Source organism: Bufo bufo, chromosome 5 (genome assembly GCF_905171765.1).
Source record: "Bufo bufo chromosome 5, aBufBuf1.1, whole genome shotgun sequence".
In the NCBI taxonomy this organism is placed as follows: domain Eukaryota; kingdom Metazoa; phylum Chordata; class Amphibia; order Anura; family Bufonidae; genus Bufo; species Bufo bufo.
In genome coordinates, this window is record NC_053393.1 from 107,864,835 (window position 1) to 107,879,135 (window position 14,301).

At 42.5% G+C, this 14,301-nt stretch overlaps 1 protein-coding gene across 3 annotated transcripts in view; it reads left to right on the forward strand.

The window, feature by feature from the left end:
* Positions 1–14,301, forward strand: part of STAU2 (staufen double-stranded RNA binding protein 2) — a 321,730-nt gene that overhangs the window by 178,803 nt on the left and 128,626 nt on the right. For all 3 annotated transcript variants that reach the window (XM_040431992.1, XM_040431994.1, XM_040431993.1), the window contains exon 12: positions 518–572. In XM_040431992.1, coding sequence (XP_040287926.1) covers positions 518–572 — 55 coding nt within the window. The remainder of the gene's footprint in view (positions 1–517; positions 573–14,301) is intronic.

The window sequence follows — 14,301 nt, forward strand, 5'->3', positions numbered from 1 at the left end:
TAACATCTGCCGTGTATGAGCTTACCTTAAGATCACCATCGGCTGACCTCTAAGCTCTCAAACTTGCTTATTAAGCCTCATTCTCATGACCATATTCGTTTTGTGGTCTGCAAAATTCAGATCCAAAGAACACGTATGATGTCCATGTTATGTCTCTTTTTTTTTCCTTTTGTGAACCCATTGACTTCAGTGCGTGTCTGGTCCGCATTTTGCGAGTAAGTGTAGGACATGTCAACAGTATGCTGTCCATTTTTTTGCGAACCCATAAAAATGAATGGGTCCATGTGCAATCCGCAAAAACGGATAAGAAATATAGTCGTGCATGAGGTCTTAATTGAAGGAAGGCTGGATGGAAATGGCGTTAAAATATTACAACTTCAGTTACCAAATTTCATTGTACAAAACTTGATATAAAATTACTGTAGAATGCTTTTACCATATATTGTTGTGTTATGTTCATATTGTATTTTTTATATCACAATTACTTTTTTTTGTTTGTTTTTTGTTCTTCCTGCAGCAAGGTGATCAGGCCTGGGCAGACCAAGGTTCTGGGGCTTCTGATCAATCAAGCAGTAAGTATTCTTTTTAATTGGGTTGATAAACTGCTAAGAAATTAAAAAGTTGATAAAATTTTTTTACAACCCAACTTCCCAATTTTAATGCCTATATAAGGCCCTATTATGGAGGTCAAGGAATGTTTCCTAGGAACGCTCATTCCTGATAATTGGCCTTTGTAAAGTTCGAGTGACAGACTTTCATACAGCACCTAAACTTTTTGTTTCTACTAAAAAAAGAAGCTGTACGGAGATAAACGATTGTAGTAGGGATCGTTCATCCCCATACATCACATATCACTGCTATATGTAACTTAAGCTTCCGAGCGGGCAATGATTCCTGAATGTTATTCACTGTCTAGTCCCAAGTAAAAGGAGGCATATGGATATGATGGAGAGGACCCCTGCTCTTCACCACCTTGTATGAGCTAGAGAGCTGTTGTGTAAGAGTGGATCCTGTGCTGGGGAACCTGGCCTTCTGCTCTATCGTAACTATTTCTGTGCATACAGATACCTCCTGTACAAGCGTTTGCACTATTCAACTATATGTGCCCGTGCACAGCAGAACAAAGTCAGATGAACCCGTAGATTTTGACATTACTTATAGATTGTCCTGTGTGTCTGGACTGGGAGAAGGAAGCACCATTCTATGTTACTGTGGGAGGTAAGCTACTGCCAGATGTGTCTGTCTGCGGTGCACACCCCATCTTCATTCAGAGTAAATGCATGTTCGTCTGAGGGTTGATCACTCTCCTTCTGCAGCACTGATTAGTCTAACATGTTAATATTGATCAAGCATAGTTCATAGTTGCGCCACTAAATTTTAAGGGGTTATCCCGAGAGATCCTGTGCGGTTGCAACTTCTGGGATCATGTGCTGTACCATGGGCACGGGATCCCAGCCTGGGGTTAGAATTTGCAAAGCATGCGTGAGTCTGCATCTCTCAAGTGCTTTGGTAAGAGATTCAGACTCGCGCTTGCACTGCAGGTTGTAATTCCAGGCTGGGATGATGTACTCCATGTATGTCACATGAACCTGGAAGTGGCGGCGGTACATCTTGGATAACCCTGTTAAATACATTTACGTCAAAATGGATGGATGGAAACTTTCATTGCTTATAAATTGACTTTTTGGTCAGGTTGGAAATACCCCAGGAGTAAAGAGGCCAACGTACCTAAAACACATTTACTAACTCTCCCGCATTGTCCAGGAGGCTCACATAAAAAGAGGAGACCTCCTGGACTCTTGGAAGTGTTGGCAACTCTCCCAGGTGCTGGTCAAGTCTCCTGGCATCCCTGAAGAGCTGCCCTAATTGTGTGTATTGGAGGGACCTACGTCATCAGATGCAGTCCCAGTGCCCATACATTCACAAAGGGTGCATGGCAGCAACAGTAAAATAAAAAGAAAGAAAAAGTGGGGCAGAATGTGTGAAAATTTGTGTGCCGTATGAGTAGCTCCAAAAGTTGGCAAGTGTGACCTGAAAATGGCCTGCCCTTGGAATTCTGGTTTATAATTTACATTGTTACATTCTTGACTATGAAAACGCAGGAACACTAAAAATGTCATTATACCGCTGAGCTTGAAACGTGCAGTTGACTTCTATCTCTGTTCTTTAGCTTGTAGTGAACTACTCTGTTTGTTTTCCACCAGTAGTGCGTTATTAGATTGTAATTACCGGATGATCTTTTTTCATCGTAGTCATCAGGCCCTCAATTTCTCATTACCTAACTTGACTTTGGCCTCTGTATAAGCCAGATGGCCTTAATGTTCTTATTCTGCCTCATTATGTTGGAATGTACCAAAGTGTTACATAATGTGGAGAACGAATGTGTCTGTTTAAAGTACAGCGGTTGCTAATCTATTGTAAATCCTTAAGAAAGCCAAAAATTCTTGTTCTCATGTCAGTTAGGGACATAGTCATAGATATCGAAAATGGTGGCCTTGTATTGGCCATTCCGTTAAAAACATGTGTTTGCTTTTACATATAAAGAAGTTGTGCTTGTTTAAGATTGGAAAAAAAACAACTTTTTTTCCCTCCAGAATTAGCGCCACATCTGTACGTAGACTGTGTGAGATGGTGTCGGACCCCCGCCGATCAGTTAGTGGTGGCTTATCCTGAGGCTCGGCCATCAGTTAGAAAAGGCTGGAAAACCTTTTTAATATCATCCACTCAGTACAGAGAGACATTGATTATGGGAGTTTTGTTTCCCAGAAATTTTGCTTTGATTTTAATTTTCATTGTGGTTAATCAAAGTAATCGTTGCAATGAAGTACAGCATCATAAGTTATCTAGTTCTCTATCTTGATTAGATATTTTTTGGATAGATTCCTGGTAAATATTTCTTTCTTCATGCATGAAGAGTAGTTTTAACAGTGGTGGCTTGTCTTAAAGTCACTATCTAGATTGCTTTCCAAAAATTCAAGGACTGAAAGGGCGCCTCTGTAGGAGTCACTTTGAGGCATATGAAATTATTGTGTATCATTCTACTATGATGTGACCATGGCTACTCTTGATAAGTTGGTCACCTCTGGGGCTTCGCCTGCATTTTTAGTTAGGCCTCAAAGTGAATTAAATATGGCCACTGCAGGCATACTGCATGTCTTCAGAAGATAGGTGTGCGGTATAATCCTGGTGACTGCACTCCTATGTACATTTATCCTAAGCCTTGGAGTATTTCAAGTCCATTATAGACATAAAATCAGATGGAAAGCCAATAAAATGGGTCTTAATAAGCTAAACATGCATGTGAGCCAGAGAAAGATGGGCAATTGTCAGACTCCTAACTACCCTTAAATTGGCAGTAGGCAAAGGTTTTCCAGTCCGTTGGGTTGTTGGTGGATCCTATCTTTATGGACTAGTTTAAATGTCCTATAAAAAAATTAATAAGAGTCACCATGAAAATGCAATGTAAGGTACAGGCACCATGCTATAGAGCAGGAGGAGCTGAGCAGATTGATATATAGGTTTGTAGAAAAGGTATTTTGTATTTTATACTTCCTGTACATACTGTTCTTTGAAGTCCAGGAGGCGGTCCTATCAGTGATTGACAGCCTTCCCTCGATGACTGTATATACAGAGGTAGCTGTCAATCACTGATAAGACCGCCTCCTTAAATTTAATGCCCAGAATGAGCAGGAATAAATGACATACAAGTTAGGCAACTTTCACACTGGCGTTTGGTGCGGATCTGTCATCGATCTGCACAAATGCATCCGTTTAGAACGGATCCGTTTGTATTATCTTTAACATAGTCAAAACTGATCCGACTTGAACACCATTGAAAGTCAATAGGGGATGGATCCGTTTTTTTTATTATGCCAGATTGTGTCAGTGAAAACTGAACTGTTTGGCTCAGTTTCGTTCTGACACAATCTGGCATAATAGAAAACTGATCAGTCTCCCATTGACTTTCAATGGAGTTCATGACTGATCAGTCTTGGCTATGCTACAGATAATACGAACGGATGTAAATACCCCCAAATTAAAGCTGACAGTCTGCAGTTAAAGCACGTCTTGTTCGTTTCATTTCAAATCCATTATGGTGGTGTATAGAGCCAAAAATATTAGAATTGTGTCAATGTCCCAATATTTATGGACCTGACTGTATATCCTGGTGGTGAATTTTTACACTGGGAATCCAGAGAGTCTTCCAAGCATGAGCTGATGTCCTTTCTCAGTGCACAAAATGTAGGCATTGTGTTCCACCGTAGTTTTGCTTGGCAGGTACGTTTTGGCCTTATGCAAAACTGTGATTAAAAGTGGAGCCGCCTTGTTTCTTCTTTTTTCTTATTACACATTATGTTTTCTAAGTAAAAGCAGCATAGTGAAAGTGTCACTGTCCACAAAAGAGTACAAGCATTAAGGATTCAGCTGTCAGTACACCCAGATTATTATTTAAACTGTTGCCTCGAGTAGAAAACCCTTTTAAAAAAACTCATTTGGGGGGGGGAGGGGGCATGGCCAGCAGCCAAGATGGCTGGACGTGTTTGAGAGGAGCTCCGTGGCTAGCGCTACAGAAGAAGACGAATCCTGACTAACAACGGCCATTTAATGCCAAATTAGACCCCTGGCTGAGCCGTGCTGCAAATAGAAGTAAGCGCATAGCAGACTCACCCTGCACGGAGCACGTAGGGAGTGGCTCCGGGAGCCAGGTCGCGTGTGCCGCGAGAGAAGTCTGGGCAGTGGACCTGCAGTGCGCTCGGCACACTTGACCTGGTGAGAAACGGGCGGAAGGGATCAGGAATCGGCGGGCAAGTTAATTGCAGTGGAGGAAAAGAGTCCAGCCAAACTCGCAGCCCCCTTCAGTTTCCCGCCAGTCGGCCATCTTATCAGCTCCTCTATAGCGCTTGGAAGGGGGAAGGATCTCAGATCAACTCAAGCTCCTGCTTCAACAGTGCTTTCAGAACCCCCCTGTATCATACAGTACAGCCACAGCCTCCTGTGTAAAGTCACTAGTGACGCAATTGCAGACTGTCTGACCCTATATCCAGATTATTGTTTCACCTATAGGAGCACAAGATAACTCCCGGAAAATATACTCACAGGCGGCTTTATTATATAAGAAAATACATTGTGCTTCCCAGAGCCCTGAAATCAGTTTCACCTATTGCATACCTGCTACTATCCTGATATAACGCAAAAAAACACAAAGCGCCACCGACAAATTGCGAGAATTTGCTAGACAACCAGATGAGGGTGCGCGGTCACCTCTACCGCAGCGGAATATGCACACCAGGGCTAGCATCACTGCATCAGATTTATCGGCCCCTATAACTTCCTCTGAGGGGGCTCATGATGAGCTCACTCTTAAACAAGTATCAGCCTAAGTCCTGGAAGCCATTACTGCATGTAAGACATCTCTCACAAGGAAACTAGATGAAGTCAAGATTGATCTGGGACTACTGCGCCAAGACCTGCATAACCTGCGAGAAAGAGTCCAATACACTGAAGAGCGTATATCACGCATAGAAGATTCTACTGCCACTGTTCCCAGATCCATATCTGATCTTAACACCAAAGCGGAGCTATGGAAGCAGAAAGCAGATGACCTAGAAAATAGGCTCTGTAGAAACAACATTAGAATCATCGGCTTGCCTGAAAGAGCAGAAGGCCACACACCGGATGAGTTAATAGAAAAATTGATGAGAGCTTTTCCCGGATGTGGATTTCTCTCCGGCATATGCGGTGGAAAGGGCTCACAGAGTACCAGCAAAATCTCCCCCGTTGGGGGCCCCACCCCAACCCATGCTTGCAAGGTTTCTTAACTGCAAAGATAGGGACAGGATACTGGCTCTAGCCAGAAGACGGCAGGCCAACTGAGGCTCATTAATACCTGGTATACAACTAAAGACCTGCCCACCTCAGAGTACTTTTTAAAACTTTACCTAAATTGCTACAAACTATGGTCAATTTTGGAAATGCCCTCTAAATTCCAGAAACCAATGTTGCCGCTGCACAAATTGGCTCAGTTGGTTTGGAAAGAGGCTAAATCATTTGTACCAATTCACGGAGGTTGTCACCGATATACCCCTGTGGATCAACCAATCGTTGCCACATATGCAGGTGGTTATGGGGGCAAACAAATGGCAATCGGCAGGGGTCAAAATCCTTGGAGAGATTTATGATTAGGGAGTGTTAATGACATTTGAGGCACTATCACAGAAATAGAAGATTCACCCTTACCCATTTCTTCTCATATTTACAACTCAGATCTGCCATACAGAGTAAATTCCTGAACACTAGCACAACGATCTCTAATTACCCACTCATAGGAGTCCTTAAAACCCAGGGCCCCAGAGGACTAGTTTCAGTAATCTACTCACCAATCCCCTCACAGTAATAGACAAATGGAAAAGACTGATATCCACACTTACAGAAGAATCCTTAATGGTTTTATTGGAATCACATTTACAAGTATCGCCAGCAGTCAATAACAAAATAATCCAGCTTTACATCATTCATCAGACATATCTCACACCAACTAGGCTATATAGACTGGGTAGGGTACCATCCACGGCATGTTCAAGGTGTGGGGAACTGGAGGCGGACTTCTGGCACATGATGTGGAGATGCAGCCCGCTACATTCTGGAAGGAGGTGACTGCCTTTCTTTCCAATTTACTGCCAGTTCAGGTAGCTTGCACCCCTGAGGTTTGCCTTCTAGGAATACTGAATGAAGATAGCTGGGATCATTACATGACGACATTCTACTATTTATGGTACGTAAATTTATTTCTCTGAGATGGTACAACCCCAATACACGAACTTGTCCATGTGGAAATTGCAGATAAACCAGATCCTACTATACAGTATATAATGTTGGTGTTTAAACACTGCAATAAACCTCAAAAATTGTACAAGGTCTGGGGCCTGTGGTGTGGGTCATCCCACACTCTACTCAACCTCGAGACTGCGGCAAGCTTTGTCATCGGCTCGAGGAACCATGGCTCAGTCGGTTTAGTGGGGCCACCTTAATGTATTGTATATGGAATTCTTGACAGTGCAGTGGAAGATTGAAGAAATTGATAACAAGGAATCCTTATCTTTGTTGTACTATGATATGTAACAGGAGTGTATGATGTTGATGTTATTTCTCTTCTGTTAAAAAATAAACGCATTAGGAAATGTAATAGGAAGCAGGGGGCAACCCTTTGAGTACCTTCACATATCGGCATGAGCAGAGAGCATCTACAAAGTGTCTCCCCCTGGAGGATTCAATGTGTCCATGTATTACATGGACAGTCTTTTGACTTTAATAGGAAGTGTGCAATGCTTTATTTCTCCTGCGGTGGCACTGTAGGGAATTGAATGCTTGCTGCCTGGTTCCCTCACAGATCACAGCTGATCAATGGCAGACCCAGCCACCAAACAAACGTAGGGAGAAATATCAAAACCGATGTAAAGGAAAACTGGCTTCATTGCCCATAGAAACCAATCTGAATGATCTTTTCATTTCCCAAAGGAGCTCTGAAAAAATGAAAGGTGGAATCTGACTTCTATAGGCAATTAAGGCAGTCTTCCTTTACACCAGTTTTGTTAAATCTCCCCCACTATCCTTAACTTACTGTCAGGAAACCCTTCTAACAAAGGTGGACAAGCACTTAATCATTTTGTCAACATATTTTTTTCAAACTGATGTAGGTATAGAAAGTTAATTTTACAGAGCAGTCTCTCTCCGTTTTCTGACCATAGACACTCTTGTCCTCCAGCTTGTGTGGCAGGTCATTGGCAATCGCCTGCTCGCTAGAGGAGGAGACCACTGCTGTTACATGCAGCGATCTCCTCAGAATGGGGAGGTGTGATCACTATGCCATCGCTCGTCCCCATGCTGTATAGTGGTTTGCCGGTGGCAGATTGTGATTAGACGCCATGATCTGCTGCCTGCAAACGATTATTTTTTTAACCTGTCAAAATATTTGGATTGCCCGATGATCGAGCGTTTGCTCATTTATCGGAGAATCCGCGACAGTGTTACACTGCAAGATGATTGCTAATGAGCGTTCATACGAACATTCTTTAGCGATAATCTTCCAAAAAATTGATTAGTGGCTAAGTATAGCCCTTTCTATTGATGGGAGTTAGAAAAATGTGGAATGCATACAGAATGTATCTGTATTTTGCATATCCATTTTTGCGGACTGAAATATCGACACCGCCATATGCATAAGGCCTAAATGGCTGTCTCATGTCAAAAATGTGCAAAACGTGTAAAAAAAAAAAATGTATTGTTCGCCTCACTGATCCTCCTCTACTCCTGTACCAACATTACCTGGTCTGCCGCCACCCTCTGCTTTCTGTTCCAGCGATTACATGTTGACACAAGCATGTTATCGCTGCAGCCAATCACATAATTTCTTTCAGCCAGAAGATGACTTTAATAGTATATATTGTAATAGGGAAAAAGTATATATTTATAGTATAGGGCAGTGGTGGCGAACCTATGGCATGGGTGCCAGAGGCGGCACTCGGAGCCCTCTCTGTGGGCACCCGCACCCTGGAAAAAGTCTAAAGTGTACCAAAGCGTTCCTGCCATTCATCAGTGCAGGGCGCACTATGAAGAGCACAGGCAGCACATTGAATGCAGGCAGGCTATTATCGGTAAATGATAAAGTAGATGGAAGATATACTATATTGGACTGTAGTAGTCAGATTAAATTGCTGTGTTGGCACTTTGCTATAAATAAGTGAGTTTTGGGTTGCAGTTTGTGCACTTGGTCTGTAAAAGGTTCACCATGACTGGTATATGGCATTAAACTGTGCATCCATTTCCAGCCTAAAAGTGCTCTTAGACTATTGTCAACCAAGCCCATTGGCGGGGCCGGCTGAAATCACATGTTCATGGGGCTTCGAATTTCAATACCGGATCTTTTGGTTCTCTCGGGAGATAAGCTACCACGAATGGTGTTTCCTGCGTCCGCTCTGGCTTCTTATCATTACGATGGCTTGGTGTTAATAATTGACCAGTGTATCTGTGCAAAGGAAACTGACGGGTTAGGCTGGGTTCACATCTGTGTTGGTAGATCCGTTTTAAATAGATCAGTCTAAGCAGAAGCAAATTTGCTGTATTTTTATACGTATCTGTCAAAATGGAAACTCCATTTCTCTTATTTTTAACTGATCCGTCTCACGGATCTGTCCTAATGGCGGAACAAAGTGTTATTTACACATCCATTTTGATCTTGTTTTAACACATCCGTTTTTGTTCTATCTGTTGCGCATGCGTGAAAGGAAAAATGGATTCGTTAAAATGAATAAATAACGGATAAAATTGGAGGTATCCGTTGTGCAATTGACTTTAATGTAAAACAAAACGAAACCACCACTTTCCGTTTTTATTCCATCTTTTTATGCAAGCAGCATTTTGTTGCCCTGCAAAAAAGACGTTGTTGGATGGAAAGGATGCTAACGGAGGCATCTTGACATACATTTTGTCCTATTCTTTTGAATAGACATAATACTGGAAATGTTTTTTTCCATTTTTCTGTCCCTGAGATGGAACAGAAGAACGGAAATTCAAATGCAGAAATTCAAACCCCTTAAGGTAAAATTTTTGTAAAATTTCCTGACCTCTCCCTGTATCTGTAGTTGGGCAGAAATAGACAATAGGTTTGAAGTAAATCTTGAGGTCAACAATGAATCTTCCTTACAGGATGCTATCTGGCCTGTCTTTGATACGCCATTTAAACAGACTAGATTGCCAGCTAATCCTTTTCCCGTTAGATTACATGTAGTCACTTGCATTGCAGGGTGCATGGTTGCATAATGGACACCAAATTGTGTTCACACCCTTTGATTTAGTGTCCCCTCCCAGACTGAAGATGTGTATTTGTACTCACAGGGGGTAAGATTTTGTTTTTCACTCTTTGATAGGCTTTCCAATGTTTTATCAGCTGAATATCTGCTGCATTGATCTGCCTATGTTTGTGAAGGTGTTTCCTGAACTGTTTTAATGAGAAGCAACAGAATGAAATGTTCTTTCAAAGAAGCTTTTGACAGACTCCTTTCAGAAGGTGCTCAGTTCTAATCAATCTCTTTGTGAAAACCAAATATCCACAACACAATCAATATAACCACAATCACGGGAAGGAGTCCATAATATTAAAAATCCATAAAGAGCAAGAATCATGTTTCAGTACCAGAGGGTAATGCAAAAGGAACAGACAATGGTACCAAGTTATCACATTGCGTGCGCACTGAATCTATCCAGAATACTGATTGGGTTGAAGAACCTTTTTTTTTGTCGCACAGCAGCTATTTCTGGTGTGCTGTTCCAATGTACATTTACCAAGTTATCACATATCACCACAAAGCGTGGCTCGCTGATCATACCTATGTTGAGCTCAACAGTCCCAGAAAACTTACCTTAGGTTCTGCACTGAAATTCATAGTACCACCATGTGGACAGTCATTCTCTAACATGATTGACGATGATCCAAAATAACTCCTCATACAATGCTAAATGCGCATATCAAGCAGAATTATAATATGAAGGCCATTACTACTGTGTCTGGGTCTGCTCATGTTGTAGATCATCCTCTCTTCAGCTTTGTACAATAAAGCGGAGTTGAGCAACCTCTTAGGCTAGTTTCCCACTACCGCTAAAATCTTCCGGCATGCTGTTTTGGCAGAGGAAAAGCCTACCGAAGTTCATCATATCCAGCATAGGCAAAAGGCTGGAGCACCTCCAGGCTCCATTGACTATAATGGGATGTGGCAAGGATCCGGCCTATTTCTGGCATTAGTCCCAGGTTTTGGCCAGACAAATACCGCTTTTTGTCCAGCCGAATCCTGGCACTAATGTTGAAAACAGGCCAGGTCCCATTCTAGTCAATGCCCTCAGACGGGGAAAGGTATGCTATGCCAAATACGATGACCTACGGCAAACTGTTCCTCTGGAGATTTTAGTCTGAAACTACAGTCGTGGCCAAAAGTTTTGAGAATTACATAAATATTGGAAAAGTTGCTGCTTAAGTTTTTATAATAGCAATTTGCATATACTCCAGAATGTTATGAAGAGTGATCAGATGAATTGCATAGTCCTTCTTTGCCATGAAAATTTACTTAATCCCAAAAAAAACTTTCCACTGCATTTCATTGCTGTCATTAAAGGACCTGCTGAGATCATTTCAGTAATCGTCTTGTTAACTCAGGTGAGAATGTTGACGAGCACAAGGCTGGAGATCATTATGTCAGGCTGATTGGGTTAAAATGGCAGACTTGACCTGTTAAAAGGAGAGTGATGCTTGAAATCATTGTTCTTCCATTGTTAACCATGGTGACCTGCAAAGAAACGCGTGCAGCCATCATTGCGTTGCATAAAAATGGCTTCACAGGCAAAGATATTGTGGCTACTAAGATTGCACCTCAATCAACAATTTATAGGATCATCAAGAACTTCAAGGAAAGAGGTTCAATTCTTGTTAAGAAGGCTTCAGGGCGTCCAAGAAAGTCCAGCAAGCGCCAGGATCATCTCCTAAAGAGGATTCAGCTGTGGGATCGGAGTGCCACCAGTGCAGAGCTTGCTCAGGATGAGCGCATGAGGCAGGTGTGAGCGCATCTGCACGCACAGTGAGGCGAAGACTTTTGGAAGATGGCCTGGTGTCAAGAAGAGCAGCAAAGAAGCCACTTCTCTCCAAAAAAAACATCAGGGACAGATTGATCTTCTGCAGAAAATATGGTGAATGGACTGCTGAGGACTGGGGCAAAGTCATATTCTCCGATGAAGGCTCTTTCCGATTGTTTGGGGCATCAGGAAAAAGGCTTGTCCGGAGAAGAAAAGGTGAGCGCTACCATCAGTCCTGTGTCATGCCAACAGTAAAGCATCCTAAGACCATTCATGTGTGGGGTTGCTTCTCATCCAAGGGAGTGGGCTCACTCACAATTTAACCCAAAACACAGCCATGAATAAAGAATGGTACCAAAACACCCTCCCAACAGCAACTTCTTCTAACAATCCAACAACAGTTTGGTGAAGAACAATGCATTTTCCAGCACGATGGAGCACCATGCCATAAGGCAAAAGTGATAACGAAGTGGCTCGGGGACCAAAACGTTGACATTTTGGGCCCATTGAGAACTTGTGGTCAATCCTCAAGAGGCGGGTGGCCAAACAAAAACCCACTAATTCTGACAAACTCCAAGAAGTGATTATGAAAGAATGGGTTGCTATCAGTCAGGAATTGGCCCAGAAGTTGATTGAGAGCATGCCTAGTCGAATTGCAGAGGTTCTGAAAAAGAAGGGCCAACACTGCAAATACTGACTCTTTGCATAAATGTCATGTAATTGTCGATTAAAAGCCTTTGAAACGTATGAAGTGCGTGTAATTATATTTCACTACATCACAGAAACAACTGAAACAAAGATCTAAAAGCAGTTTAGCAGAAAACTAATATTTGTGTCATTCTCAAAACTTTTGGCCACGACTGTAGACTTACTCTTCAGATGTTATGGGGCTATAGCGGTTTTACCTCTTAATGGAGGTTATCCAACTAGCTTTGCTATGTCCATCAGCACCACCTTTGGTTCCGCCATACAGCTTTGGTGCCAGGATCTACCAACCAAGCAGCGACCTATGTAGTCCTATTAGAATGTCAAGGCGCTAAATTCCAATGGAAGATTCCAGTAAAAGCATAAACCTTATTGTATTTGTTACACAGACGTAGTACAGAATAGGAGCTCTTCAACTAACAAGTGTTAAGAAAAGCTACTTGTTGGATGTCCTGTACTGCATCTGCATGGACCGTACAATTTATGATTTTATTGGCAACTTCATTTGATGTTCTTCTTGTACAGGAGAGTTTTCTACCTTCTAAACAAAATCCCAGTATGTGGTAACATCAAAGATCAGGATTTGGGGGTACTATCTCTCAAGGCCTATTTAAACATTGACTTGTAGGATAGCTACCTTACATCTGGTGGCATTACAGGCAGAGCTTGTTAAGAGCTCATTTGCATCCCTTTCTTCCCAGAATTCCTCAGGAGAATGTGTGGCCTAGAAGTCTCCTCACCCTGATTTAAGGCGCGCTTTCCCCAAGGAGAGAGAGTTCCCCCCAAAGTGATGAAGTAGAGAAATGCTGTTCATATTGGAACCAGTGATTGATGTGTCCAGTATGATTTGTCACATCTACTTTCTGTCTCCAGTTAGGCAGAGACTCCACTTCTGATGAAGACCATGTTCTGATAGGAGACTGTTTGAAAAGGAAATCCGATCATTTTCCATCAGAGGTACTGCAGTCTGATGGTGCCTACTGGAATAAATTGTTCATTTTTGTTCTATATTTGTCGACTGTTACTAGCATTTTCAGACTGGGAGAGGTTGCCTATATTTTCCATAGGATAGCCTATTAATATCTCATTAATGTGTATACAACACTGCTAAATGAAGTGGCTGCAGTACTGTAGCTCACAGCAGCTCAGTTCCATTTATTTGAAAGTAAAGGCACATTTACATAGACCAACTGACTGGGCAATTATCGGGAATAGCCCATTCGTTTGATAATTACGAGATCGTGAGTAGAGATGGGTAGCAGGTGAGTATGATTCTTTCGTTAGGTCTAACACGCTTCGGGGTCTGACTAAAAACTGACCAAATCCTGGAAAACCCCTTTAATTTGCTCTATGAATGTACTACAATTAATCACAATTCTATTTCACTTTTCTTTTGTTAGAACCATACATGAAAGAAGCAACATTAAAGGGGTTGTCTGGGTTCAGAGCTGAACCCGGACATACCCTTATTTTCACCCAGGCAGCCCCCCTGAGGCTAGCATCGGAGCATCTTATAGCTCTTTTGTTTTCAATAACACACTGCCGGGCGGAAACTTCCGCCTGGCAGTGTGTTCGGTGACGTCACCGACTCTGATGGGCGGGCTTTAGAGCTGCCCTAGCCGTTTTACTGGCTAGGGCAGCGCTAAATTCCACCCACCAGTGGCGGTGATGTCACTGGGGTTCCTGCCAGCCCCATGGAGAGCCCCGGTACGTCATCGGATCTCCAAAAAAGCGCAGGGCAAGGGAGAGCATCGGAGCATAAACTGCTCCGATGCTCATGTCAGGGGGACTGCCGGGGTGAAAATGGGGATATGTCCGGGTTCAGCTCTGAACCCGGACAACCCCTTTAAGTTATGTCATTAAAAGGGTTATCCCATGATTAATGTAGAAAATTAAAATCAGACATCATATAGTACATGACGATCTCTTTGTAACAAAGCTAGAACCAGCCGTGTACCTCACATGGATTCAGAGATCTTC